At 34.5% G+C, this 26,322-nt stretch overlaps 1 protein-coding gene across 1 annotated transcript in view; it reads right to left on the bottom strand.

Moving 5' to 3' along the window:
- Positions 1-25,757, bottom strand: part of LOC107193776 (protein gooseberry-like) — a 31,985-nt gene extending 6,228 nt beyond the window's left edge. Inside the window, exons 1-5 of the mRNA XM_015583281.1 lie at positions 25,703-25,757; positions 12,533-12,846; positions 9,886-10,015; positions 2,162-2,333; positions 1,152-1,433 (exon numbers count right to left, since the gene is read on the bottom strand). Of these exons, the coding sequence (XP_015438767.1) occupies positions 1,152-1,433; positions 2,162-2,333; positions 9,886-10,015; positions 12,533-12,846; positions 25,703-25,757 (953 nt within the window). The remainder of the gene's footprint in view (positions 1-1,151; positions 1,434-2,161; positions 2,334-9,885; positions 10,016-12,532; positions 12,847-25,702) is intronic.
- Between the last annotated feature and the right edge of the window lie 565 nt (positions 25,758-26,322).

The following is a 26,322-nucleotide window of genomic DNA, read 5'->3' as shown; positions in this document are numbered from 1 at the left end:
TATAAGAGAATCTTTGCTATCTGGCAATTATTGAGACAGTGCAAAAGTTTCGAGTAATGAATAATTGTTTGGAACAAAAATTGACACAGCTGACTGTATTTTAGTGCTTGAAATAAAATTGAAATTGAACTCTTGAATAATCAAATTTGAAAATAAAAAGAACAAATATTAAAAGCACTGGCGACTACATTCTGAACTCAAATCGAATGGAAAGCTTATACATAGAGATGGTTGCATACCATTCCCTTCCGTTTAACACGACCATACAAGGGCGTTTCAAAAACTTTCTTGACCTACGACAATTTGCTAAAACATTCAACTTTTAAAATATGTATCTAAAGTGTTTAAATACCTCATGGCATGTTAGTGTTCTGACTTTGATATTTTTAAGTATTAAATACATGGTATTTAGGCCCGGTTGCAACCGAGTGGCAATTTGACGCTGCGTTTTGGCAGTATCTAATTAATTTATATGAAGCAATTCACACGTGACGCAGGTTTTGACGGCAACTTTGCGTCCTGTTTCCGTCTTATTTAGGTTCTTTTTTTTCCGTTCCGTGTGAATTGCTTCATATAAATTAATGTACATTATGTACTGCCAAAACGTGGCGTCACATCAACGCGGCTGCAAAATGAAACGTGCCGCTCGTGTGCACCGGGCCTTAAATAGAACGTTACGTTATTATAATTATTTTCTGTAATGGCTGTTGAGTTAGTGAAGTCTCTCATTTTCATAATTTTGATGATATCAAATACCATATTATACTATAATGTGCCGGTAATTATGTAAGTGATGATGTAAGTCATGTAAATATTTTTAGTTTCGAAAATTTTGCCATAATCTTTAAATATAAATCGTTGTAACATGAAGTAGGAGAAGAACTCAATGTTTTTGGTTTTTTTAATTTACACCACTTTCATAATCACCGATACGGTTATTCCCTGAGCCTGTGTATAAAAATTATTGTTTCGAACTATCTTGCTTTTCAATGTATTGTCGTTTGCTTTTCAATGCTTCCAATGAATTTAATATATTTGAATATTAAGTTATGAAGTCTGTAATTTTCAAACAGATGCAAAGACGCGCTGTATCTCGTGTTGATCACGGTAAATCAAGTCGTTGAGATGAAAACTTTTTATTAGTAACTCACCCATAGTTCTCCGCAGTAGGTCTCGGCCATTGTTGCTGCGCAGCGTAGTAATTCTCGCTGTAGTTATAATGTTGAGGATAACCAGCCGTGGTCGTGGCTGCTGCAGCTACTGACGCCTGGCCGTAGCTTTGGTAAGTCTCTGCGCTACCGTAGTGTTGCGACTGAAAAGACTGTAAGCTCATTGTGTTGAAAGCGTTCAGTTGTTGACTATTCAGCTGCTTTCGAAGCCTAGCTCGCCTGTTGCTGAACCATACTTGAACACGTGCTTCTGTCAGATTTGTTCTGGAACAACAACAGACACATCACATTAACTCGGATGTCATCTCACGAATCTCTACTTTAACAGACAAATTTTATAACTATATGTGCTAAGAACATTTCTTAGTAGCTCATTTATGTATACAGGTACATGTGTGTATGTTTCGTGTCGTGTGTTTTTGAAAATAAAAGTATTAAACTCCCAAGAAACATAAATGAATATGATCAAAACATTTCTTGTACTATGTAGTATGTATTAAATGCATTTTTAAATTGAAGGTGGATTGGTTTCCAATTGATCTGAACCCTTTTTCATTCAAAATTTAATGTTTTATATAGAAAATCGTCAATTTTGTGTCGTAATTAGAGTTGGAATAATTTTTCAATTTGTCTAGCACAATTAATTTCAATTTCAGTAGATTCGCATGTTTTTTTAATCTAATTGTATTTCATATTGGGTCATATATGTATACATTTGTAGTGGTCATTGAACATTTATTAAATAATAGTTAAATGATAATAATAATAAAATAACTTAGGTGATTAACGATTACTAAGATTAACCATGACTGACAATGTATGATATAATAGATTAATATTTATTGTGGAATGCTTTGGATTAACCTAAACTTAAAAAGAAACTTAAAACTCAACCTTACATTCTCTAATTGTGTTTGTATTATTCGAGCTGGTACATTATCCGTTATATATAATTTCCAATGTGAGGATAAATAGGAATTTGCGGAACTTACTTTTGAGCCAACTCTTCTCTGGTATAAACATCTGGATACTGAGTTCGGTGAAAAGCTGCTTCCAATTGCTCAAGTTGCTCACCAGTGAATGTAGTCCTACTTCTGCGTTGTTTCCTTTTCAACGCAATTCCTGGCTCACTCTCCGTGTCTGAATCATCGCCACTGCTTCCACCTGAAACAGTAAACATTCAATTTATGAGTAATGGAAGAAAATACTCATTGTAAATGTAAAGTAATTCATGATATTGGAAAATTATGAATCAACAAGTAAAATCTTAAAATCATAAATTGCATTAGGTGGAAACTTTTACTTTTTATTCTTAATAATTGTAGTTATAAATAGATAATAATAATGTTTCGTGATGCCACTTTTTTTATCGGATGATTAAACTATTGGTGACTACATAAATAATATTGTACTTCGAACCATTTTATGGCTGTATTTAACCTTCGTGCATTATTCGAGTCGAATAGACCCAAACCCAGCCTTCAATTTTTAACTGTATTCTTTATCAGAGGAACATATAAATTAATTTGACACCAGCAGTTTACATACATATAAACGACCAAGCGATACGTACTTATATTTCCTGAATTCGGTTTCAGTTTAGAACAACGTTAATTCGAGGAATAGTAATACAGCAATTTATTGAACAGTGCACAAGGGCTAATTAACGAAATGTCAGTATGCCCATAATTGAAGTGACGCTCAGCAGTAGTTTAGATAGTAGGAGTTCAATAAATCTAGCACTAACTAAAATTTTCGTTCCAATAAATAGAGTTCCATTATACATATTATGTATATGTATAGAGTACCGGACAAAAGTATTCGTACGCCCTTTGAAACGGAACAATTTTTTTAAAATTGGTCTAAATGACTTGAGCTCTTTTGTGAAGTTAGGGACATTAGTTCACTAAATCATGTGTCAAAAAAAAAATGGAAAAAGTTGCAATTGATTGGAATCACGAAGAAAATAGTAAAGGTCGTTTTTTACAACTTTTTAATCTGAGGCTATAATGAAAATGTAATAAATAGATATTGAAGATTTATGTCGATATAAGATTATTTAACTTCACAAAATAACTCAAGTCATTTGGACCAATTTTAAGAAAGTTGTTCCGTTTTAAGAGGTCATGCTCAGTTAGGAGACCGAAAAAAGAGTATTCTTTGGGAATTTTTTTCTCAAAAACCTATTTGTCTTTCAAAGATTGCAGTTTATAGATTATAAGGTAATTTTTTTATTTAAAAATATGTATTAGTAAAGGAATGGTGAGCGATCTCCCGGATGTCTCTTCACAAAAAGTGGTCTGCCGTGATCACTGTAACTTCGTAATGGTTCATCTGAAATTAAAAACTCAGTAAGATTTATGTAATGGAAGAACCAATCTTGTCCTTGAACGTGGGATTTTTCGCAATATTGATTAGGAACAAAATAGCGGACGTTTTCCTGAAAAAGAGCGATTTTTACCTAAAAAATCGCTCATTTTTGGGCAATTAAGAAAAAAGTATGGAACGAACAAAATAATCCTTCGTTCAAGGACAAGTTTTTCTGATTTGAAATAAGGCGCAGAAGGTTTCATGTAAATCGATACTCTAGTTTTCGAGAAACATTGATCATCGATTTGAAAAATATAGTTTCGAGAAAAACGCGTTTAAAGTTTCAAGTCAAGCTTACACTCATATAAAATGTTCATTTTTTAACGCCTGGAACTCTGCCAGTTTTAATTGGATTACCTTGAAACTTGCACAGACTATTCCCGAGATGTTGTACATAAAGAAAATGTAGAATGTGAAAAATCGATTTTTTGAAAATTACTGACTGAGCATGACCCCTTAAAGGGTGTACGAATACTTTTGTCCGGTATTGTATGTACACGCAGAAGAAAGTAGAAATTGTGAATTCTTTAAAACGCCGAGCGAACGGTCCTCTTATCGAGAAAAAGGATCGACGATGACGTTCGAGAGATCCGAGAGATGTTCACGGAGCACGCTTCTTAATAGCGGCAAGAAGGTCTCCCAGTCCAGCACGTGCTGCACGTCAGATACCGAAGATAGGAAGCGAGTCGTTCACGCCCACAGTTCACACGCCGGTCTCGGCAACCCACCATTAAGACCCTTCTGATTACAGCTGTGCCAGCCGAACCTATACTAAACTAAAACACTGGAGAAATTAGGGTTCGCCGCGAAGAAATTAAGTTCTTTGACATGTCCCGTCCCACACGAGCTAAACGAAAGCCCCGTCGCTCTATCGTCTACGAGAGCCGTGCTTTCGTTCATCAGACCGAGTGTTTCGTCCTCTGTCACAAACTATCAATCCTTTTAACACTAGGCTTACCGACGGTAAACGTATATCTATTTCTATCGGATCGATAAACATGGCAAACTTGTCAAAATATACAAATATATTGCTATGTATACATATATGGTTTGGTGGTTCTACTGTTAAGAAGGTATACCACCGTCTGTGCCTAAAAGAAGTAGGTTGATTTGAAAATTTCTTTTTCAATTATTGAGTAAAATATTGCGATTTTTTTCAGGTATGCTAGGTGACATTTTACCATTATTTTCATACATTCGATATTATTTAAAATTACCAACTGGCAGAATTATACAGCATTGTTTACTGACATGTGCAGCAGGACCTTATTACAGCTGGTACCCAGTACATTTGCGAAGTTATTAGTTTCTTTTTTGATATTTTAATTTGCCAAATTTTTCTGGATTTTCAAAGTCGATATTCTTCAGTTAAAAAATTTATCCTTTTTTTTATGAAGCTGTCAGTTCCTTATTTTTGTAAAATGATTCAAAAATCGTTTATCCAGCTGTCAAGCTGGATCTTTGTTATCCATTTTGTAATTTTAAATAATAACGAATGTATGAAAATAACGTTAAAATGTTTCCTAGCACCCCTGAAAAAAATCTCAATTTCCCGTTTCTAAAATGTGATTTGTATTTATGCAATGATAATGCAAGATTATGCAATAATTGTCGAAATTGTACCAAGCAAACAATGAGAATCGACATGCAAATCAATATTAGCTTTGCAAATATGTATGTGAATTTATGGTGACGAAGAACGTGAAATCAAGGGTGATTCGTTTAATAAGACAACGTGTCTGCTATAAATGTTTGTGATGGTTGAATGAACTGCGTTAATCATTTCTTAAACATATTAACTCTATTCATTATCATTGTTCATTTTCTGGAATACATTGTCTATGTCTCATAATCTATATCCAATTTTCCTAACAGGACGATTCTATAAACTTCGTTCGTTTCGTCTAACAATTCTTAAAATTTCACAATTTTATGCAAATTGAATACATTATAATACCACTGAAAATTACAAATATTACTGTAAAATCTCCGTCCATGATTGCCTACTTAAGAAACAAAAGATTTGACATTTTAATAATTTCACAATGAGTACGATTATACATACAATTATATTTATTTTGACCGAAGAAATGCTACCCGCAATACTGAAGATAATTTAGTCTGTGGTAGTAAGGTATCGTTTGTCTTACTACGTGACATTGGCGATAAACGTCGAGAATACTTTGTTAGACAAAACCGCAAGGAGTAAATCATTTGAAACCATGTAAACAATTATTGGCCAAAGTGCCACTTCGGATCAGTGAAACGTCTAAATCAATAGTATGGTTCACTGCCTGAAGAAAACGGGAGGCTGATTCTGGTATTGGCGGTTTATAAGATTAAAGGCAACCAGACACGAAGCTCGCAAAGACCACACGCCGCGCGCATATTTACGCGTTCTACTCTTTTCTTCTTCTTCTTCTTCTTCTTCGTCTTCTTCCTCTTCTTCTTCTTCTGCATTATTCTCCCTTCGACGATCTTCTCAATAAGTTTCTTAACTTTACAATAATGTTAATATAAAGTTTTATACATCTGTGAGACTTTTACTAAATTATAATATTATTTGCTTATTACTATATTTTTTCCTGTAATCCGTGAAGGGCAGTTGCTAATTATGACATCAATTAGGACAAGTTGTCCGATTGGTAATTACAACAATAATTAAATAATTCATTACCACTTAGGTGAGTTTCACTGAATGTAATGATCACGTATGTAAATACATACACTGTGTCGCATAATTATAATATTGTGGTTAAAATAAAAACGACACCACTTTTTTTCTCGGGAATATAATCAATCCTTTCCTGGAAAACATTATTTCTTCACACGATTTCAGAGATGGCATACTTGATTCGTTTTTATTTTAACCACAACACCACAGCCAAACATCCACAATTATTTTGCAACTGTTCAGATGCGGATACTGTACATTAATATAATGACGAAATCAAGACGTAGGTCTTCTATCTCTTTTTTGTACCAGCAACTATAGACCTTGATTAACTACATTGTTAGTCTTGTTGTATTGGTTCGGTTTCACGAATAAAGTTGTAGAAATAATGAAATTTTGTTTGCAAAGAATTCACAAATATAAGTAAGAATAAGTGAGAAAATTAAATATTAACTTTCCAATCAAGTTACATTTTTAAAACAATTTATTGCATTAAACAAATATCGTTAATCGTTAAAAAATGATGATGTACATTGAGGCACTTGCATGACAATCTAAATATTTCCAGAACCTTCAATATTTACGTCATTAACCCATAACATATTAGTATGAAAAATTCTCATCCTAATATAGCGAAACTTGAAGTGCAAAAATAATCAAAAATGTACATTATGATTTGACTAATCTTTTGCACAAATAAACCCATTTCTATTTGTATTTATTCTCCTTGCCACTATGACTGTGTTCCCATAATTTTGTGTAAATAATAGAGATTGCCTGCCTACAGTGTCTGTCGACTGATAGTGAAATGAAAATACGACCTACGAATAATGCAAAGTGATCAACAGGTGGGTTGGTAGATCATAATCGCGTTCGTACGATTAGATCGAGTTGCAATCCCCGGCGTACATCTAATCAAAACTAAATCTTCTCGCCGTGGTAATAAACTCGACACATCCACGCGCCACGGGACGCCTAATATTTCTTCGTAGATTTCGCTGCCGCTAATAAATAAAAAAAGGCAGGGGACTCCCTTTACATTCGCCGACCGGACCTATATTTTTGTTAATACCTTCCTATCCCCCAAACTGTTTCGCTCTTGGCGAGCAAAAATTCTTTGACATTATTACTGAAGCTTTTAACCCTCGTGTATCGTTCAATAAATCCATTGCATTATTATTCCTTGAATTAAATTGGGCGTAAATTATAATATCTCTGAGCTATTGGTGTCAATTTAATGTACAAATTTTTAGAATGAAAAATCTAATGAAGAATGGAAATTGGCTCAGCGGCAATACAACCCGAACAGTGCACAAAGGTTAATTAAGTAGTAATTCTATAATGATACTGCGTCTAAATAATGTTATACACAAAAGTTTTGCATATGTATTTAAGGATTTGAATACGCTACCGGTCAAAAGGAAATTTAAAAGTCCATACTTTTAGTGATACGTGTTAATTATACAGGTCGTTGCGTCAAAATTGGCAGCATAATCGAGGAAGAGTTCCTTCTACGCGCAAGAACAATTGAAATTGAGACCGAAGCGTTAATTCTATTAAGTTTTATATGGCCAATTCCCAAATAAGCATATTTTTAAAAATTTGTCCATAAGCAGGAGAAACAGGCCTAGATATATCTTCAATCTTTTCCAAATATTTCAATCGTGCTCCGCTATTATAAAAGTTAGTTTCTTTAAAACAATTGCAAGATAATGGTAAAAGAATATTTTTTTTAACTAAAATAAGTTTTATTAGGCACTCTTATATCTCCATTGTATCTACAAAGCTATATGAAGCCGAAATACTAAAAATAACTATATATAAAAAATTTGCATCGATTCGATTGTAAACCTGACGCGAAACTTTAAACGTGTTTTTCTCAAAACCACATTTTCAAAATCGGTGACCAAAATGTTTCGAGAACCGCTGCACCGAACGCATTCAGCTTTGGTGGACTCATGCTATACATAAAAATCTAGTGCCTGATTGTGGTTTTTTGTATTTCATTGTGTAGTTCTTATTTTCTAGATAAAAAATGAACGATTTTTTTGGTGAAAATCGATACTTCGACTTCGAACAGCCGCCATTTTGTCGTAAATTAATTTCTTGGGATAATGAACGATCGGCCACTAAATAATTTAATATATTAACTAAATTCCCTCGGATTTTTTGTTTTAAATAAACGAACTCGAAGTTTCAGTGGTCACCGTAAAATGCCTAAAATAAAAACGCCGCCGGGTGATGGCTGATATTTCCCCTATTTATTCATATTTTGCATTGAAGAAATTATTATAAACACTTTAAAATGTACACTTTCGAATACAATGACGTATGTTTAAAAAAGTCTTCGAGTTTTTTAAAAATAAATTCCGAAAGTACATGTCTTTTTTCGAGCTCGCAGGTAGGCATAACCCCTTAAGAAAATGTATGTCAACGGTAAAATCGTACAACGACATAATTCTTGCCGTTATAGGCAATACAATTTATGCCCACGAAAGTTCTAAAAACCGTAAAAATTGAAACACGTGCGCCGAAGTAACTGAAAATCGTATGCCTTTCTCGCCCGGTGCAAAATATGTACCTACTGCCAATATATGTACATGCAGCACTTATCGTTACGGTTACCTTAACTCAATTAACTTAATGTTTCTGCACGCTATAATTACGCTTATCGCTCGATTACCTCGAGCGTTTCATTTACGCCCGCCTAATGGTTTATGCGGTGCTAAAACAACGACGCTGTTGGCAAATTTTCCACGTATCGCTCTTGAAAATCTTTTTGAGCGGCAATCCATTGATTCCGGGTGTCGTTAATTCGTTCACCAAGATCAGTTAAGATCGTTTCAACGTGTTCAGAGGAGAAACTTTTTATAGAATTTATCCACTTTTCCAATGTTCAATGAAAAAAAAATGAAGTAAATTTTTCCCATAATTAAATTGAAAAAGAACATTATTCGCGTGTTGTAAACTCTTATCTGTAGAAGTGCGTAATATTATACATTTTTACTACGTATGTGGTTGGTATTTTTAATCATCTTATATTCCACAACAAAGAGAAATTCAACAAATTTGATCTTTTTTTCGAACTTCTAACATTCAAAAGCCGTTTCTTTTGGATTTTTATCCTAGAATAATCTAAGTAACACAAAGCTATTTAAGTTTTGTGATGATGTTAATGACTGCTTCCTTTAACCCTCATACAATGTTCAATAAATTGTTGATTTCCTATTCCTTGAATACGCTTGTCCTTTAAACTAAAGTCGAATTAAGGAAATGTACGTAGGTACACCGACGAGCATAAAAAATGGCGTAGGGCCTTTAACATTTGGTATCGGGAATTACTAAAATTTATACCAAATTAACATTTAGTTTAACATTTGTTTCAGTACTTGAAATAAATTTATCAAGTGCTTCTACGCCATTTTTTCTCTTAGTGGAAGCCGAGTTTGCTCGTGGGTTAGGTTGCTTGATTTTTATACACATGTATATGTAAAATATTGGTGTAAGATTGAAGTATGTAAATATAAGTTTCTCGAGTAAAGAATACAATTAAAAATACAAATTTTCGTTTAGGTAAAATTACCTAGTTCAGTGCAGGAGGGTTAAACAATACAATAAAATAAACATGTTTAATAAAAGGAAACACTGGGACATATTTAATAAAGGACTCACCGAGTATTCCATCGATAGAATGATTTCTACGGGGATCATCTCCAGGCCGAGTTTGATTCGCAGGTCCGCGAAGGAGTCTTGAGATACTGGAGACCGACGGCGCTGACGCCTTATCACAGACACCGTCCTGCTGGCAGAACCACATTGGACTAGTTAGTATTGTAATGAGAAATAGTAAAGTTTAATTTGTTATTTAACTATCGTCATAAACTATCCCATAATTTAATGTATATATTTTACATGAGTAATTGAGGGGCTCATAAAAAAACGACCCTTGTCAAGTGTTTCAGTTTTTCTGATAATAATAGATTCTAGTAGCCAGAATCAAGACTCACAACATGGTGGGACCTATACTATCAAAAACGACCTATGTTCTGATTTAGTCTGAAAAGAAAATTCATCGATTCTTCAGATTCGTAAAACCGTCAAAGATAACTATAATTTACTCTGCTGAAAAAAAAAATTGACAAGTGTCGTTATTGCTATGAGCATTCATTTTAATGATCCCGACAATTTGTGATTCTAACAACACTAACTATTAACACTAGAACTACCAGCGATAAACACATATCTTTTTCGATCGATCGATAAATATAGCAAACTTTTGAAAATTTACAAATTTATAAATTAACTAATTTATCGTTATAACATTTTAATCATCGTTGTAAGGGTGTATTGGCAAGTCATTTTGACTTGCTTAGTAGTTCTAGTGTTAAATATGTGCAACAGAATCGTTGAAAAATTGTAGATTAAGAACCAACATTAATTTTATATGGATGATAAATAATTTTGATTCGAATGATAAGGTAATACTTGAAAATGTGCTTAGTGAATCTTTTGCTCATTTTTTATAGAATCGAGTTAAATACATGTTCTATAAGATTTCCGATGGTTGTATTAAACTCGTTAAATACGGAATCTCGAAACGTGTATCAGAATCATTAACTTATTACGTGGATCACAAACATAACATAAAGTCACATGGTTCCGTTCTTGCTAATAGCGTACATGGCCTACCCTGTTTAATCGAAATTCATGTAGAGAACTTTGTCAAAGTGTTGTCAAGAATTCCACAAACATATAATAAAAAGTAAAGGATTTTTAGAAGCGCGGCACGCTTTGAAGTACCGAAAGGGAAGGGACGTATCCCATGTCAGTTTCACTTAATTATTTACCTTCGTAAGTTATGTGGCATCAAATATTGTAAATTCCTAATCTTCTTAAATCATAAGAAAGAATATTATAAAGAACCAAGTTGTAACAAGAAATTATGAATACATGTAAAAGTTATAGCTTGCACCAGGATTTAATATTATTTTAATTCGATAAAAGAATCCTTCGCTGTATTTGCATGAGTAGGAAAGTATTGACAATTTTTAAAATTAATGCATATAAGTTGTTCACCTACGTACATTTTTCAAGAATTATATGTATCTATAATGAAGCAATAAAATCGGTAGTAAACATTAATGAATAATTGTAGAACGAAGTTATCTCATTCCATATTAGTTTTCTTGAAAATCTAAATTTAAAAAAACATCAAACAATACATATGAAATACAATGTACGACGTAACTAACTTAAGGGGGCACAACAGTGTAAAATTTTGAAAAAGTCGATTTTTTTCTTATATTTTCCAAATGATACACATTTTAAATGTACTGTCTTAATATTTCAGAAAGAAATTCGTAAAATTGGCTGAGTTATACCGTTTTGCGTGGAGCGGTTCTAAGCGCTCGGCTTGAGGGTTGTGTAAGTGTAAGTATGCAGATTTCATATCCGATAAATAATTTCTCATTATCAATGATCATTAATATTATATAATTATTAATTAATGATTATTAATTTCAGAATGATTAATTATTAACAATGGCAGCTTAGTTAATCCTTGCTAATCGAACGGCTATCATCATATCGATCGTGTGGTTGAATTTTTGCGCTTTTCTGTATTGTTATCCGGGATAGCAAAGGTAAACGACATTCAGTTAGACAAAGAACTTCTAGACATGATAGAAAACCAAAAAGCCTAAAGTAGCTATGTAGACCAGCAGCTTGAAGGGGTAGACTAATAATATTAGATAATAGAATTAAGAATAATAGACTAATGTATTTTCAATAGAAATATTTAATAAACAAATTTTTTGGTTATTATTGTCTATTGAATTTCTTGTAATTAAATTACTTGAATAATGTTTCAGTTCACCACAGTGTGGGATTGGCAGATAACAGCTTCTCCAAATAGATCATGTGTAAATACTATTCACAGTATTTGTAATGTTTTTATTCCTTTCATTTTCAAGTTCAGTTTTTCAAGAGTCCAATTCCAATTTTATTTCAATCAATAAAACACACTCAATCGCGTTAATTTTTGTTCTAAACCACAATTCACCGTGTTACATTGACATCGACACATAATATGTATATTAACATAATTGTTTATTGTTTCCACAAAATCCATGACAACCATATCGTCTGCAGAAAACCCATAAAACTTTTCGCACTGATTCAATAAATGTAAAAAAGATATTCCAGTAAGTTACTAGAATTCACTAAATGTTGTACTTAATTGGCAATAGATTCGATGAAAATATTTTAATCACATAAAAAGATAAATGAAGATAATGTTGTATAGAGGATGTCAACTGACCTTTATCAGCTTCTCCCGAATCTCCCAGCTGAATATACCAGGATTCTGTTTCTTCATGTCCTCGATTTTCGCTTCAACTTCGGGTGTCGCGACGCGTGGTTTGCTACCGCCGATCACTCCCGGCCTAATCGATCCTGTTTCTTGATATCGATTCAAGATTTTCGACACGCAACCATGGGAGACCCGTAACTGTCTAGAGATCACACATGGTCTGACACCAGCTGCGGCCATTTCTACGATTTTCAGTCGAATGTGATTCGGCAATGGACGACCATTAATGAACACACCACCCAGTTGATTCACGCGCCCTTGTCCTGAAAGAAAAGAAGCATACCTAACGACTAAACGAACTCGACTAAAATATTCTTGTTATATTCTTAGGATATAAATCATTATTCGTGACAGAAAATGAAGCAAAGAAGAGCCCAGCAAATGCCATCGACAATAATGTTTTAAGAGATAGTATTGAAAATAATCCACGACCAACAGCTAAAGTTTTATTTGTGAAAACGACATTCTATATGCACCAATCCTAATATGTAATAATAATAATAATAATAATAGTTTCGCCCAAATAATACATTCGCCCAATATACATTCATATAATAGAAAGCATTTATTGTAATAGAATTAAACTTAATCATATTTAACAGTAAATTTAAAGAAAAGAAAAGAACAAGAGAGAAAGAAAATAGAAGTAGAAGTAATGATACTTAATACTTAACACAGTGCATAAATTCACGTGAGTATGTGCGCGTACGTACACATACACATACATGCTAACATAATATACTGCTGCAGTAGAAGTAAAGTGAGAGTTGTAACTGTAGGTGTTAATGTACAAAGTTGAGAGATACATCTTATAAACCTAACGTCTTCAATGAATGTTTAAAGATGTTAATAGAACCAGAAAAAAAGTCGACACTAACTGAAATATTGTTCGCACAATTACATATTCTGGCCAAAGGGTCTGTAAACTTCAGATCAGTTCTAAAATTATCAATTCTAAAAGTCGGGCGATTGCGTACGGAGCAAGGACAGACGTTAAGTGTAACTAGATGAAATAGTGGAGGGTTGTCGATAATAAGGTTCAAAATTTTAAAAAGAAGAAGTCGCCATACTTTCTTCTATCTTCCAGTGGTGACATATTTAGGCGAGTGAAAAGATGGTCGTCATCGTAAATGTATAATACACGAATATATATAATGTACGAATTGAAAGGGGATGTTTCGATGGAACAAAGCGAAAGAATGAACGAAAATGTAAAATAAAATGGCGATCAGTGTTGAAAATTCATCAGATAAAATGTTAATTTTCTACAAATTGCAGCGACGCCTGAATTGATTGTAGAAATGTAGAAAAAATACTGTAGTAGTTTCGTGGGGTATAGTACATATTAAAAGACTGCCAGAATGAAATTTCGAAAAAAACATCTTTAATCTGTATAGGAATCACCCTAATGTACCTTGCATATGTGCTCGAGTACCCCTAAAATCGTTTAAAACAACTTTTTCAAAATTGGTCCAAATGACTTGAGTTATTTTGTGAAGTTACAGACATTAGTTTACTAAATGATGTGTAAAAAAACATTGAAAAAGTTGCAATTGGTTGCAATCGCGAAGAAAATAGTGATGTGATACTATAATGAAACTTTAATAAATACATATCGAAGATTTATGTTAGTTATATACATGTTGAAAATTTCATGAAAATCGGTTAACGTTGCTACGAGATACAAATGATTAAAAATGTTAAAAATCGCAGTTTTCCGCGACTTTTGACCTACAACTAGTATATCTAAAGATCCTTACATCTTTCGATGCTTGTTACTCGTTTCTGTATTAACCGATTTCAATGAAAGTTTCAGTATGTATATAACTAACATAATACGTATTTATTAAATTTTCTTTGTAGCCTCAGATTAAAAAGTTGTAAAAAACGACCGATACTATTTTCTTCGCGATTCCGACCAATTTCAACTTTTTCAATTTTTGTCTACACATCATTTAGTAAACTAATGTCTCCATCTTCACAAAATAACTCAAGTCATTTGGACCAATTTTAAAAAAATTGTTCCGTTTTAAAGGGTGTACGAATACTTTTGTCCGGTACTGTAAGTAGTTCATCGGTCTCATCTGACATTCTCAGATTATGTAATACGTTATTTGTTCCCAACCGTATTACATATTGAGTGTGGTGCAAACCTATAAGCCGAGCCGAGGTGTGTAACCTGTCCCAGGACTCGAGCGAAAACAAGAAGAATATTTTCCGGGGCTGGTTTGAAAAGATCAGAAAGCCCGGTAGCACGCAAGGTGTAACTAAAATACCACTAATTACGGCTAATTAGACCCCCTTTTAATTAACTTAATTATAATCACGAAGTTAAGCAAACGACGTCACACGAGCGGCGGCGAAATCTAAGTGAAAAAGGTTCTCGGGAAGAAAGGAGCGGCTAGTTCCCGGCAAAAGGCTCGGAAAAGAAAGAAGCGGAATGAGATGCGTCTTGGTGGTAGTCGGGCCTGTTACCCTTTTATGATGTCCACCTTACGACTTCGTAAAGGAGGAACTTCGCGTAAGACAGAGATCATTGGGGGACTACGAGAAGGAAGTGTTACGAGTTACGGCCCCGGTTTTGCGTTCAGCAGTAAAACGCCAGCCTTGGCAAAGGGAGTTCGGACGAGCGAATCTCTTCTGAAAATTCACGTAGGTATGTAAACTACTCCTCTCCTTGAGACGCGTTCATGAGGACAGTGACGATCATTTCGTATTCGCATAAAGGACCGTTTGCATAAGAATCACCGGTGAAATTTCATTTGTACGTGACGCTACGTACTTTCAAGCCTGTATGTTACCGTGGATTTTTTATTTTAATGTTCTAGCTTCGTTTATCCCGACTAAATCCAAGACAGAATGAAGCACAATGTACACTGCCATCTGTAAGTCATCGAATACTTGTGCTACTAACCGTGGAACGTGAAAGAATTAGAGTCACAAAACTTACTTAAATTATGAAAGGAACTATTCTTATTGTTGAGAAAAGAAGGGATAGTAATTTTATGAGGTTGGCAGAACTGTATGCGTGAGTGAATGCGCGAGGATTGTTGGTTCCTTCTCGCGTGGCTGTGTTGCGTAGAAGGGACAAAGAGTAAAAAAATCGTAAAAGTTAAGAAGAAAGTTTATTTGTCTGTTAGACTGTTTAATAATATTTTTTGTTTATCGTGTGTTTTTATATTTCTAGCATTAGGGTAGTAAAATATGTTTCTATTTTATAATACGTGTATAATAGCTCTTATTCTTGAACTGATTAAATCCTACAACGGGATGAACCAACCACGTGTTTAACTCCACACAAAACCTCAACACTTATTAATTTTGCACATTCCAGGGAGAATATAAGATGTATTCACTGATATGAACAATCTTAAACAGTTGTTTAATTAGTATGTTCATTTCATTCAGGAATATTCACCCAAATGAATCGTGGCACATTAGCAGTGAATTTTCTAAAATAATTTTCCTCCGATTCTACTGAACACAGTCTACCTATAATGATTTCTACGAGTTGACGATTTGTCTTCTCAAAAATCAGTGCCAGAATTATTTAATTGTATTAAATTGACTCGACTATGGATAGTGTTAGACAATTTACAGCTGATTTTTAATTTGTAGTATATTTGTATTTGTTTGGGTAGGTAATTCTGAAATACGTCTGTGATGTGTTCAAAATTACTATCTTCCCTAAAAAATAGAATGAATTAGTGAAATAGCATCAAAAAATTACATTCTGTTTCGATTTCCAATTTCCTCAAAACAGTCAAGTTTCCGATTACATACTTATGGGTGGGAGCGTATCTTTGAAGTATGAGACATACCTACTTGGTCCAGACAAAATCTGTACCCAGGAATTTTATCACGGAGGTGTAACGATCTATTATATTAATTTCATTGTAAACGTACAACTTTATAGATACGTTAAATGTAAAGACTAAAAGATCAAATTTTTATTAATGAATTATAATTTCTTCTTAAGCTCATATCTTGTAGCGATGAAATACACTAGAAATGTGAAAAATACTAATACATATTAGTTCAGTAATATAATTGCACAAAACTGAAGTAATAATCTTAGAATTAATATCCGACATAATAAAACATTTAACAACGTTAATGATGCAATATAAATATGTAAGCAGAATGAAACAGGAAGTTTAACAAAAATTAATAAAAGTCGCGTTTCATTTGTAACATAAGCAATATGTCGATAATATAAGTTTTTCTATCAATTTACGAATGGAAACTTGCACTACCATTCTCAGCTAGTTAATAACCATTGCAGAAAAACAATAGCCATTTAATGCATTTTTTGACATGACAATTAATTCATACTGCAATATAATATTAAATTACTTTCGTATATGTATAAATCATCCACGCGTTTCTACAGCATTCAGTTCTCGATTGCTATAGTTTGTATGTTTCCCGTAAATTTACATCGTAACGATAAAGAATCAAGAAATATTAAAACTTCATAGCAAACTATCGTGATACATACACAAGTTAAAAAAAGATAAACAGCCATTGTTTCAAGCTCGAGGAACTGCTCTCACAAGAGCGCTAGAATACGCCATATTCGTTACATGAAAAACTGATTGAACTCAGCACTCAAATTCGTAAACATCTTTCAACCGTCGACTTCATCCGAACATCGTGTTCCTGGACGCCAGAATGGTGATAACTTCAGAGAATAATAATATTAAAAATTCACGGCTTAGCTGTTACAAAAAAAAAAAAATTCATCACCATCGACACACAACGTAATGGGTCTGTCGTTACACGAAATTCTCGCAACACCTGCTATGAAAAGTTGTGCTAATTGCCACGGTATCTTTAAAAAAAGAGACAACCCCGAACCATCTCGACCAGCGGTTCCCGATGCAGTCGAAGTAGTCCCGTTTCATCATTCATCAGATCTTCAAGATTTACATCCCCCCACCCCTTTCTCTTTCCCCTTACCTCATGGGATCCCGATGGACCGTAAGGACATATCCACCAGCATACATCGCACACCTGGATGGGTTCGTCGCGTTTGTATGGCTCTCGGACACCTTTCATGACGTCAGTCAGGCCGCGGGGCCCGACGCGATTACAGGCAAGATCAAAAGGCGCCGACCGCCGCCGCCAACTCGATCACTCTTCCTCTTCCTCTTTCTCTCTTTCTCTCTCGGTATTACGCTCTCAGTGGGCGCGAGGAGAGCTGCACAGGCCCCAGGACGAGTTCGGAGCGAAAAGACCTATATGTATATGGTCACGGGGGGTGGGGGGAAGGGCCCCTCTCCCTCTCAACCCCTTTCTCAGGGCCGCTTCTTGCGCGACAATACGTGAAATTCTACGTAACCTATCCTCCCGTGGAGACTATTATGAAACGTTCGAAGTTACTTGGAAATGCGAACAAAACAGGATTAATTCGTTGACCCTGACCTCGCTTCGTCTCTACAGTGGGGGTAATCAAATTATTAGACCTATAGATCGAAGTGTTTACATTGGATAATTTTTAATCACCGATCATCCACTAAAAACACACGAAAAAATTAAACTCAGCTTGTGTAATTATAATAAATACAGTTAAAATCGTAAAGTTGTCCATTTCTCCAGGTGTCTCGAATCATTTGATCACCCGTTGTATGTCGAGGTCTCGTAATTGGTCCGTGGGATAGTCGTGGGTCGCCACTACGACTAAAAGACATCTAATTGACTAACATATATTTGTGTATACGGAACTATATTATATAACTAGTGAACGAAGCATTAGCGTTTAGCTTAATTTACATATTTCAGGAACTTTCGATGCACACGTGCATGGCATGGGCAAGCTGTAATTTGTTTCTTTATACATTTATTGCATTCTACAGTCTGAACATCCCTGTGAATATGTTATCTTTCCAAACTTTTGTTTCGAAACATTTGCATTGTAAAATTTGTGACTTTACGATTCTAACCACCATATTATAAACATTCATTCATTTGTCAAAACTACGACACCAGCATCAAAAGTTTCATAACTGTAATACTAATTGTAGAGAATAGGAATGTCAAATTCTCATTTTCAGCCTTGAATTCCATATTTCAAAGTCTGCACAGTATTCATGCGGCGTTCGTTACTTATCTTGAATGCACTTTTATGGACTCTAAATATTGTAACTCGAGTCACGGATCTGAATGTTCGACACCGAGCCGTGAGAACAGAACTGTTAGTTCTATTTTCATTCCTCTTCATAGCAAACATCAGCCTACGTTCATTACAGTGTTCTTGTAAAATGACTGCGAATTACATTGTGCATTTTAAGTGACCAACTATTATTTATGCAAGCTTGTACATACAGCGAATGCTGTTTGCCAGTACTTGAAAATGTTGAGAGAATAACATACAATGGAACATACCGCAAAAGAAATTGTTGGTACTATTTTTCACAATTATTAGGTAGGCACTGACATACTTTTAAGATATGCGAACTAGGATGTGAAAGTCATCTTCATTAGAACTGTAATTAATAAAAAAAATATATTTCTTGATGTTTCATTAAAACCTTGCCGATTTAAACGTATGAATAATTTCATTTATCTTGTGAAAAATCAAATTAAGAAATTCTACAAGCCTCGATAAGAAAGTTATTTTATGAAAACATTCACTAAAATTTCTGTTTGAATATTTGTGTATATACGTTTATCAAATACCTACTGTAGTATAAATTGCGCCTATTGAAAGATTACTTTTTACAAATAGAATCAAACTTGTGTAACAAATATATATTACGTTTTCTTAAAAGTCCGTACACTTAATGGTACACTAAACAATAGGCATGAACGTTTCGATAAAATCTTTTACATCTACACTTTAATCATCTAGCTAAAATTCGTCTACACTTCTCAAAGCTAATAAACGTTTCTTTGATTAATAACGATAGTGTGTAAGAATGAAGTAATAAATGAAGGTATTAAAATACACACGTTAATAATCACAGCTTGTTTCTCCATTATCATTGGTCCAATAGACTTTTGTTACCAAAGTTACGTTACTTAAGATTCGTAAGGTTAATGTTTCTAGGGAAAAAATTGGTCAAATGGTCCACTGCGTTCATTTGCATGTTCGAAAAGTTTGTATCTCGTCGAAGGTGCAAGACCACCCTGTAGCAAAAATAAAAGGGGGTTGAAGTGCTTGGATGGATTGAGAAAATAATTTTCAGCATGAATTATTGATAACAGGTAATTGATTGTGGGCAATCACGCTAATATCCATGATCGTGCCGATGTGACGCGATAGGGTCTTCCCCCGATTTGAATACACTCGACGCAACTCGCATGATTAAATTTTACCCTCGAGGCGACACTTCATGAGTCCTGAAGTAATGGAATTTATTAGAGATCGTTTATCTAGGAATCAGTTGCATTAATTTTTAATTTTTTCTTTTCGTATTTCTGATTAGAAGTATTCGAAGTGAACATTTTAACTTTAATGTGTACGGTTTTATCAAAATATAAAAGCTCTAAAATGTCAGTAACATTTCCTTTTGTATAATATTGCTAGATTTTTTACATTATACGTATGTATAGGGTGTACAACAATTTCGTTACATTCTAATGTTATCATAAAAGGACCTTTGACGTTACGTTTGTCTTCATTATATTATGTATTAATAAATAACTATTTCTCACAAAAAAATACTATTTCTGGTCTTCATTATGCAGGTAATATTATTTGATTATTGTTTAGAAAAATATATTTAACAAGTGCCCTGCCATGTGTAACATTTTCTGTTTAAACTTCTGTTCTGCATACTCCGTTGTCCACTTTTATTTAACAATAAACATTCCAGCGAGCACTCACGTAATCAAATAACGCACAATGAGGACTGTTGCAAATTTAGAGGTAAATCTGCCTCGCTAAAACAAACTACTCATTAGCCGCCTCTTGTCCGTCCAATAACGAATCAATCACCCTTTTGGTTCGTTCCGAATGGTGTCTGTAACTGTATGATAAATGATGAATTCCGCAAGCAATCGGGTCAACAGGACCGAGAACGTGTCCGGATCGGTCCCGCTCGAAAGGCGTTCCGACGAAAAGCCGTGGGGAAAGACAGAGGGGAACCGCCGCTTGTGAGAAGAGGAAGAGTCCGCGCGCGTATTACCTGAGTGGAAATATCTGTGCGGACGACGAGGGGATGCATGTAAGTATTTAACGTTCGGTGTGAGTTCCAAGTTACGAAGGCTTCAATCAACGTGTGCCGTCGCTCGGGGCCTATCCGATATCAGACATTATGTAGGTACCCACGGCTCCAGCTATATACTTCAACTCTTTTACGTACCGACGCCCACGAGTGCGCCTGTGTGTGTGTATGTATCCTCATTCGCATCGGAGCCCAATTTCTGTTATTCCCGAACGTGTCCTTGCGAACGCAACTCCAAGTACGATTTCCGACCAGGGACTTAAGGGGTCATGCTCAGTCAGAAATTTTCAAAAAATCGATTTTTCACTTTCTACACTTTCTTTATGTACAACACCTCGAGAATATTCTGTGCAAGTTTCAAGGTAATCGAATTAAAAATGACAGAGTTACAGGCGTTAAAATATGAACATTTTATATAAGTGTAAGCTTGACTTGAAACTTTAAACGCGTTTTTCTCGAAACTACATTTTTCAAATCGGTCATCAATATTTCTCGAGAACTACTGTGTCGATTTACATGAAGCCTTTTGCGCCTTATTTCAAATCAGAATAACTTGTCCTTGAACGAAGGATTCTTTTGTTCGTTCCATACTTTTTTTTAATTGACCAAAGGCGAGTGAGTGGTTTTAGGTGAAAATCGCACTTTTTCAGGAAAACGTCCGCTATTTTGTTCAATATTTCGAAATACCCCACGTTCAAGGACAAGATTGGTTCTTCCATTACATAAATCTTACTGAATTTTTAATTTCAGATGAGCCGTTACGAAGTTACAGTGATCACGGCAGACTACTTTTTGTGAAGATACATTCGTGAGATCGCTCACCATTCATTTACTAATACATATTTTTAAATAAAAAAATTACCTTATAATCTAGAAACTACAATCTTTGAAACACAAACACGTTTTTTGAAAAAGGTCTTATAGTTTTCGAGAAAAAAATTCCCAAAGAACACTCTTTTTTTCACTCTTTCTTCGGCCTCCTGACTGAGCATGACCCCTTAAACCGGTATGATTTTGATACCGGTATTATGCCATCAAAGCTATACCGAAACCGATATATTACCGAAAACCGAAATAAATACCGGTATTTTTTCGGTTTCTATGAGAGTAGGGTTTATATAGGGTTATATAGGGCAAAAATACAACCGAAAATACCGGTATAATACTGGTACTTAGCGTTTCGGTAGAAGTCTCTGTTTCCGACATCGACACAGATTGACCAGTTGTGAAGTGCACGGGCTTCGGGCTGATTGTTATCAGAATACACTATTATTCGAATGACTATTGCAGCGATGAATTTATCTTGTTTGTAATTTGATCCGTTTTATTATCGTCTGTAATTTTGTATTTGGGAATAGGTTGTTAACCGACAAGTAAGTTCTGCAGATCGTTCCTATGTGATGATGTACCGAGAACTTATATTTCACGCCGATTTTCATTTGTTTATCAAAAATTGACCATTCTGCTATAACGAAATACGTTGACAAGTCCAATACTGTGGACGAAAACATTTGTTTATTTTTTATTTAAAATCACATCTGACAGGGAGTATATTCCAGCATTGTATTTTGCTCTTCTTCAATTTGAAAAAAGCCGTGACAGAAACGAAATTTTTTGCAATTAGAATCATTTATTGTGAAATAGAGGATTAAATGTGAAATAAAGTAGCTCTATATTCCAAAACAATTTCATACTGTTGTGACTCCAATAACACTGGTCAACAAAATTTAACTTTTTGTTTGTCTTCGAACATCCAGTTACTGATTCTTATAGATTCCTCTGTGCTGAATATGAATCCGTAAACAGTTTTCTGCTATCACCCTCAGTTTCCGAGAAATTTGATTTAAAAGAAAAATTCAAATTTTCAACTTTGAACACTTCCTGTGTTTAAACATTAATAGTTATTCAGATGATTGTTGCATCAAATTATTATGTAAACTCTCCCGAGTAAAATGGTATACATTGTTATTGCATTATCAACATTTAAACATGTTTAAACAACGATCAAAGGGAAAAGGACACCCGAAATGTACCAATTTTTACAGATATTTTTCAATTTATTTTAAAAAATAAGGGTACAGGACATCATCTGCCTACGTCAGTAAATACAGTGAACATTTTTCTTCTGGAAAGCATTAACAGAAATGGTAAGACACGTTTTGTATTCAATACAGAAGCAAAATAGTTTAGTAAAATCTGCGACGCTGGCAGTATAAATGTTCTTTGGGACAAAAATCATGTTGACCAATGCAATCTGATCGCCCACTGAGGTAATTGCGCACGTTCAAGTAACAAATGAAACTGATATCTTCTCATGCATTTACTTTTCATTTTTTATGGCTCTGGTAGAGAACGATGCTGTTTAAACCTTCGCTGTTCTGTATGAATTCCCACCCGCAAACATGGATTCAACGGTTTGCGTAACGACGAAACGCATTCGAAGAAGGTCACTGGAGAAGTAGAAAAAAAGCCGAAGCGTTTAACAGGGAGGGAATAATTCACTCAAAGCACATCGTAAAACCATTAGGATCGGCTGTAAAAGTTTCTCTTGTTCTTTGTAAAGACTCCAGAAGGCATCTGACATTGGTGCATTAAATGCTGGAGAACCTTAAATCCTGTTTTATTGTTCATATGCAATTTTTTCTACCGGTCCGGAGGTTGAGGAGGCATTTCAGAAACGAGTCAGTTTAAGATTCAGACTGGGAAAGTCAGCGAAACGGAAAGGACTTCTCTACCATCATAAATCAGTGAATCAATAATTCTTAAAAATTGTGTTCGTTCTATACGCCAAATTATTTCAAAGCTAAAATAATGGAGCTATATAGGTGGTTGGTTAGTGCTGTTTCGATCGTTCCATTAGATTGCGGATACTTATGAAAAATGAATTATTATAGATAAGTATGTAGAAATAGGATTCAAACAAAAATGTTGTTATTCTAGCAAAAGTCCATAATATAATAAAGATCGCATTGGACTTTGTTAACTTTCTTACTTTTGGGCGACTGTATGCACTGTAATTGTACAAAATCCACAATACATTTGTTATTATTAACCATATGTACAGTGACGATTAAGAACTTTATTTTGTTAAATGAACCAACAAACTGCGATTGAATTTAATGAAGACAATAATTAGACAATATAGATCTGGAGCAGAATCACTAGTATAGTGTGTGAACTTTTCCTCGAGTGTCAATTCGTTCACCTTTATCCATTATCATGTTTAAATTATTTGGCTTTTTATATATTTATGAAAAGCTATAATAGTAAACATTTTAAACAGTTCCTGTTATGCTTATATGAAATTCAATTTTCGACAAAATTTAGCCATACTAAAGTCATTATATCATATATGTATATATATCTATATATATTTTATGTACAATAGAATTTTTATTAAATTTTTACTAATATTTAAAAAAAATAAAATCGGATATTATTTATCAATTTTTCATGGTGCAATTTCAGATCTTGAACATTCGCAATGTATGATTGCACGGATTAATGTTAAAGCCTTAAATGTTTATTAGTATACTTTTAACGAGTACACTTTCAGTCATAATGTAAAATAAATGAAAATAAAATAAGACAACGAATGATATTATGTACACGATAGTGACCAGTATTTTTTATTCTTCTTCTTTTAAACTGATAACTGTAATTATAAGAAATAACAGTTTATGTAGTGCATATACGCTAACACGGTACATACACCTCTCAAAAATATTATTATCGTTCCTATTACATAATAAAATATGAAGACAAGTACATGAAATCCACATATGAAAATTAAATTTTAATTTTAACGTAACTTGTGCGTATTTTCGACTCTAAAAACGTCATTTCTTTTTGTCTTTCCACCATTCTCCAGTTATTACAATTAATTATTATTGCAAACAGTCGTATTTTCTCAACTAAAAAGATAGGGTTTCGCTTTAACCTCTTGCCTTACAACATCGAGTCAGGCACTTGATAACGGCTTGGAACTAAATTTCGAAAATATGTATATTATTAATTTTCTTTGAGTCGACGTGAAATACTTTTTCGCTGCAATTAACATTTAAGGTTTAGAATAAATGTAACACTTGCCGTAAGAATAGAATTCCTTTTATATCTGGGAAAATATTAACGATAAAGTAATTCTTGAGAGTGAAGTCGTGAAAGAAATCGTATGGCAAGGGGTTAAGATTAAAAATTTTGCATGATTCAATTCACAAAGATTGCACTTGTACTTTGACGCATTGACTTACATCGACCGTCGCGTCGGTCCGATCAAATGTGACATCTTTTCCGTTCAAATGACGGAACTCGCAAGTTTTTTAATAGATTTGACGAAAAATGATTTTGCAAACGCCCAAGTGCTAATCCACGCTATAATTTCATACTAATCTATTGATCTATTCGTACTTTAAAATAGGAAATATATGACGTTGATAAATATATTTTACATACATCTATCATGTTCAACGATGAAATGTAGTCTTATTCCAGTTTCGGTAATTTCAGGTAATAATCAGCACAAGAAACAGAAATTCGTGGAATATTGTAGAGATTAGAAATTACATACAGTTAACACTAATCTCATCTTTCAAATACAGTCACGACATTTACCGATTACTAACCCTTTGACGCGAAGACTTCGGTAAAATAACCATTATATCACATAATGTAACAAAACTACCGAATATAATAAATAAAAACTATGAAAAATTATGATGTTGACCGAAGCGAACGTACAAAGTTATTATAAAATTAATCAACATCCCACATTTCACCAATTAAGTACCACTACAGAAAAACCTACACAGAATTATTCCTCTCGAAGCGATTGTTTATTCGACGCTTGCTTTTCAGTGTCCTAAGTCAGTGTTTATACATAGCGTAACTGTCAGTACGCACGTGTATAGTAAGTTTTAAAGAAGAAAAAGAAGAAGAAGACGTAGCTTACCTTGGAAAGGATATCCAGTGAAGTACGGTGCCATGTTCAGAGTGCTGACTGCCATCTAGCTAGTCGCTCCTGTCCTCGACAGTCTCTGATCACCAAATCACCCACACAAAGAAAATAAGAAGAAACAAAAAGAGAATTATTCCCTTCCTTCCGAATGGTTTCCAATCGAATTCGATCACTTTTGTCGGTCCCAAATCGCGGATAACGATCCGATCGGCACTAAAACGCGTCGGTACGGGGATGGGCTCGAGAGGACCCCGAAACGATCGAGGTGTTCGCACGAGACGTCAGGCTGCGTCGAATAAACGGAAACGGATCATTGACTTTTTCCGTGTGTAAATGCCAACGATCGTGAGACCTGTTTGCTTCGGGGTCTGGGCTTGAACTGTTCGGTTGCCGAATCGGACGTATACTGGGCAAGAAGGGAAGCTGAGCAAAAGAAAGGAAAAGAAAGGCAGGTACCTGAAACCGAGCAAGGCTCCGCCTTCGTTCCGGGGCCTGTCGAGGAGGGACCATCTGAGCTGAAAAGTACCTTGATAGCTCTGGTCGAGCGGTGCATTGGTCACTTCTCAGGTGATCTCGAAGTGGTGGAGGTGGTCTTTTCCCTGACTCCGCCCGAA

The sequence above is a fragment of the Dufourea novaeangliae genome, unplaced genomic scaffold (genome assembly GCF_001272555.1).
Source record: "Dufourea novaeangliae isolate 0120121106 unplaced genomic scaffold, ASM127255v1 scaffold24, whole genome shotgun sequence".
Lineage (NCBI taxonomy): Eukaryota > Metazoa > Arthropoda > Insecta > Hymenoptera > Halictidae > Dufourea > Dufourea novaeangliae.
Note: the sequence above shows the minus strand (reverse complement) of the source record. Positions and strands in the feature narration are given on the sequence as shown.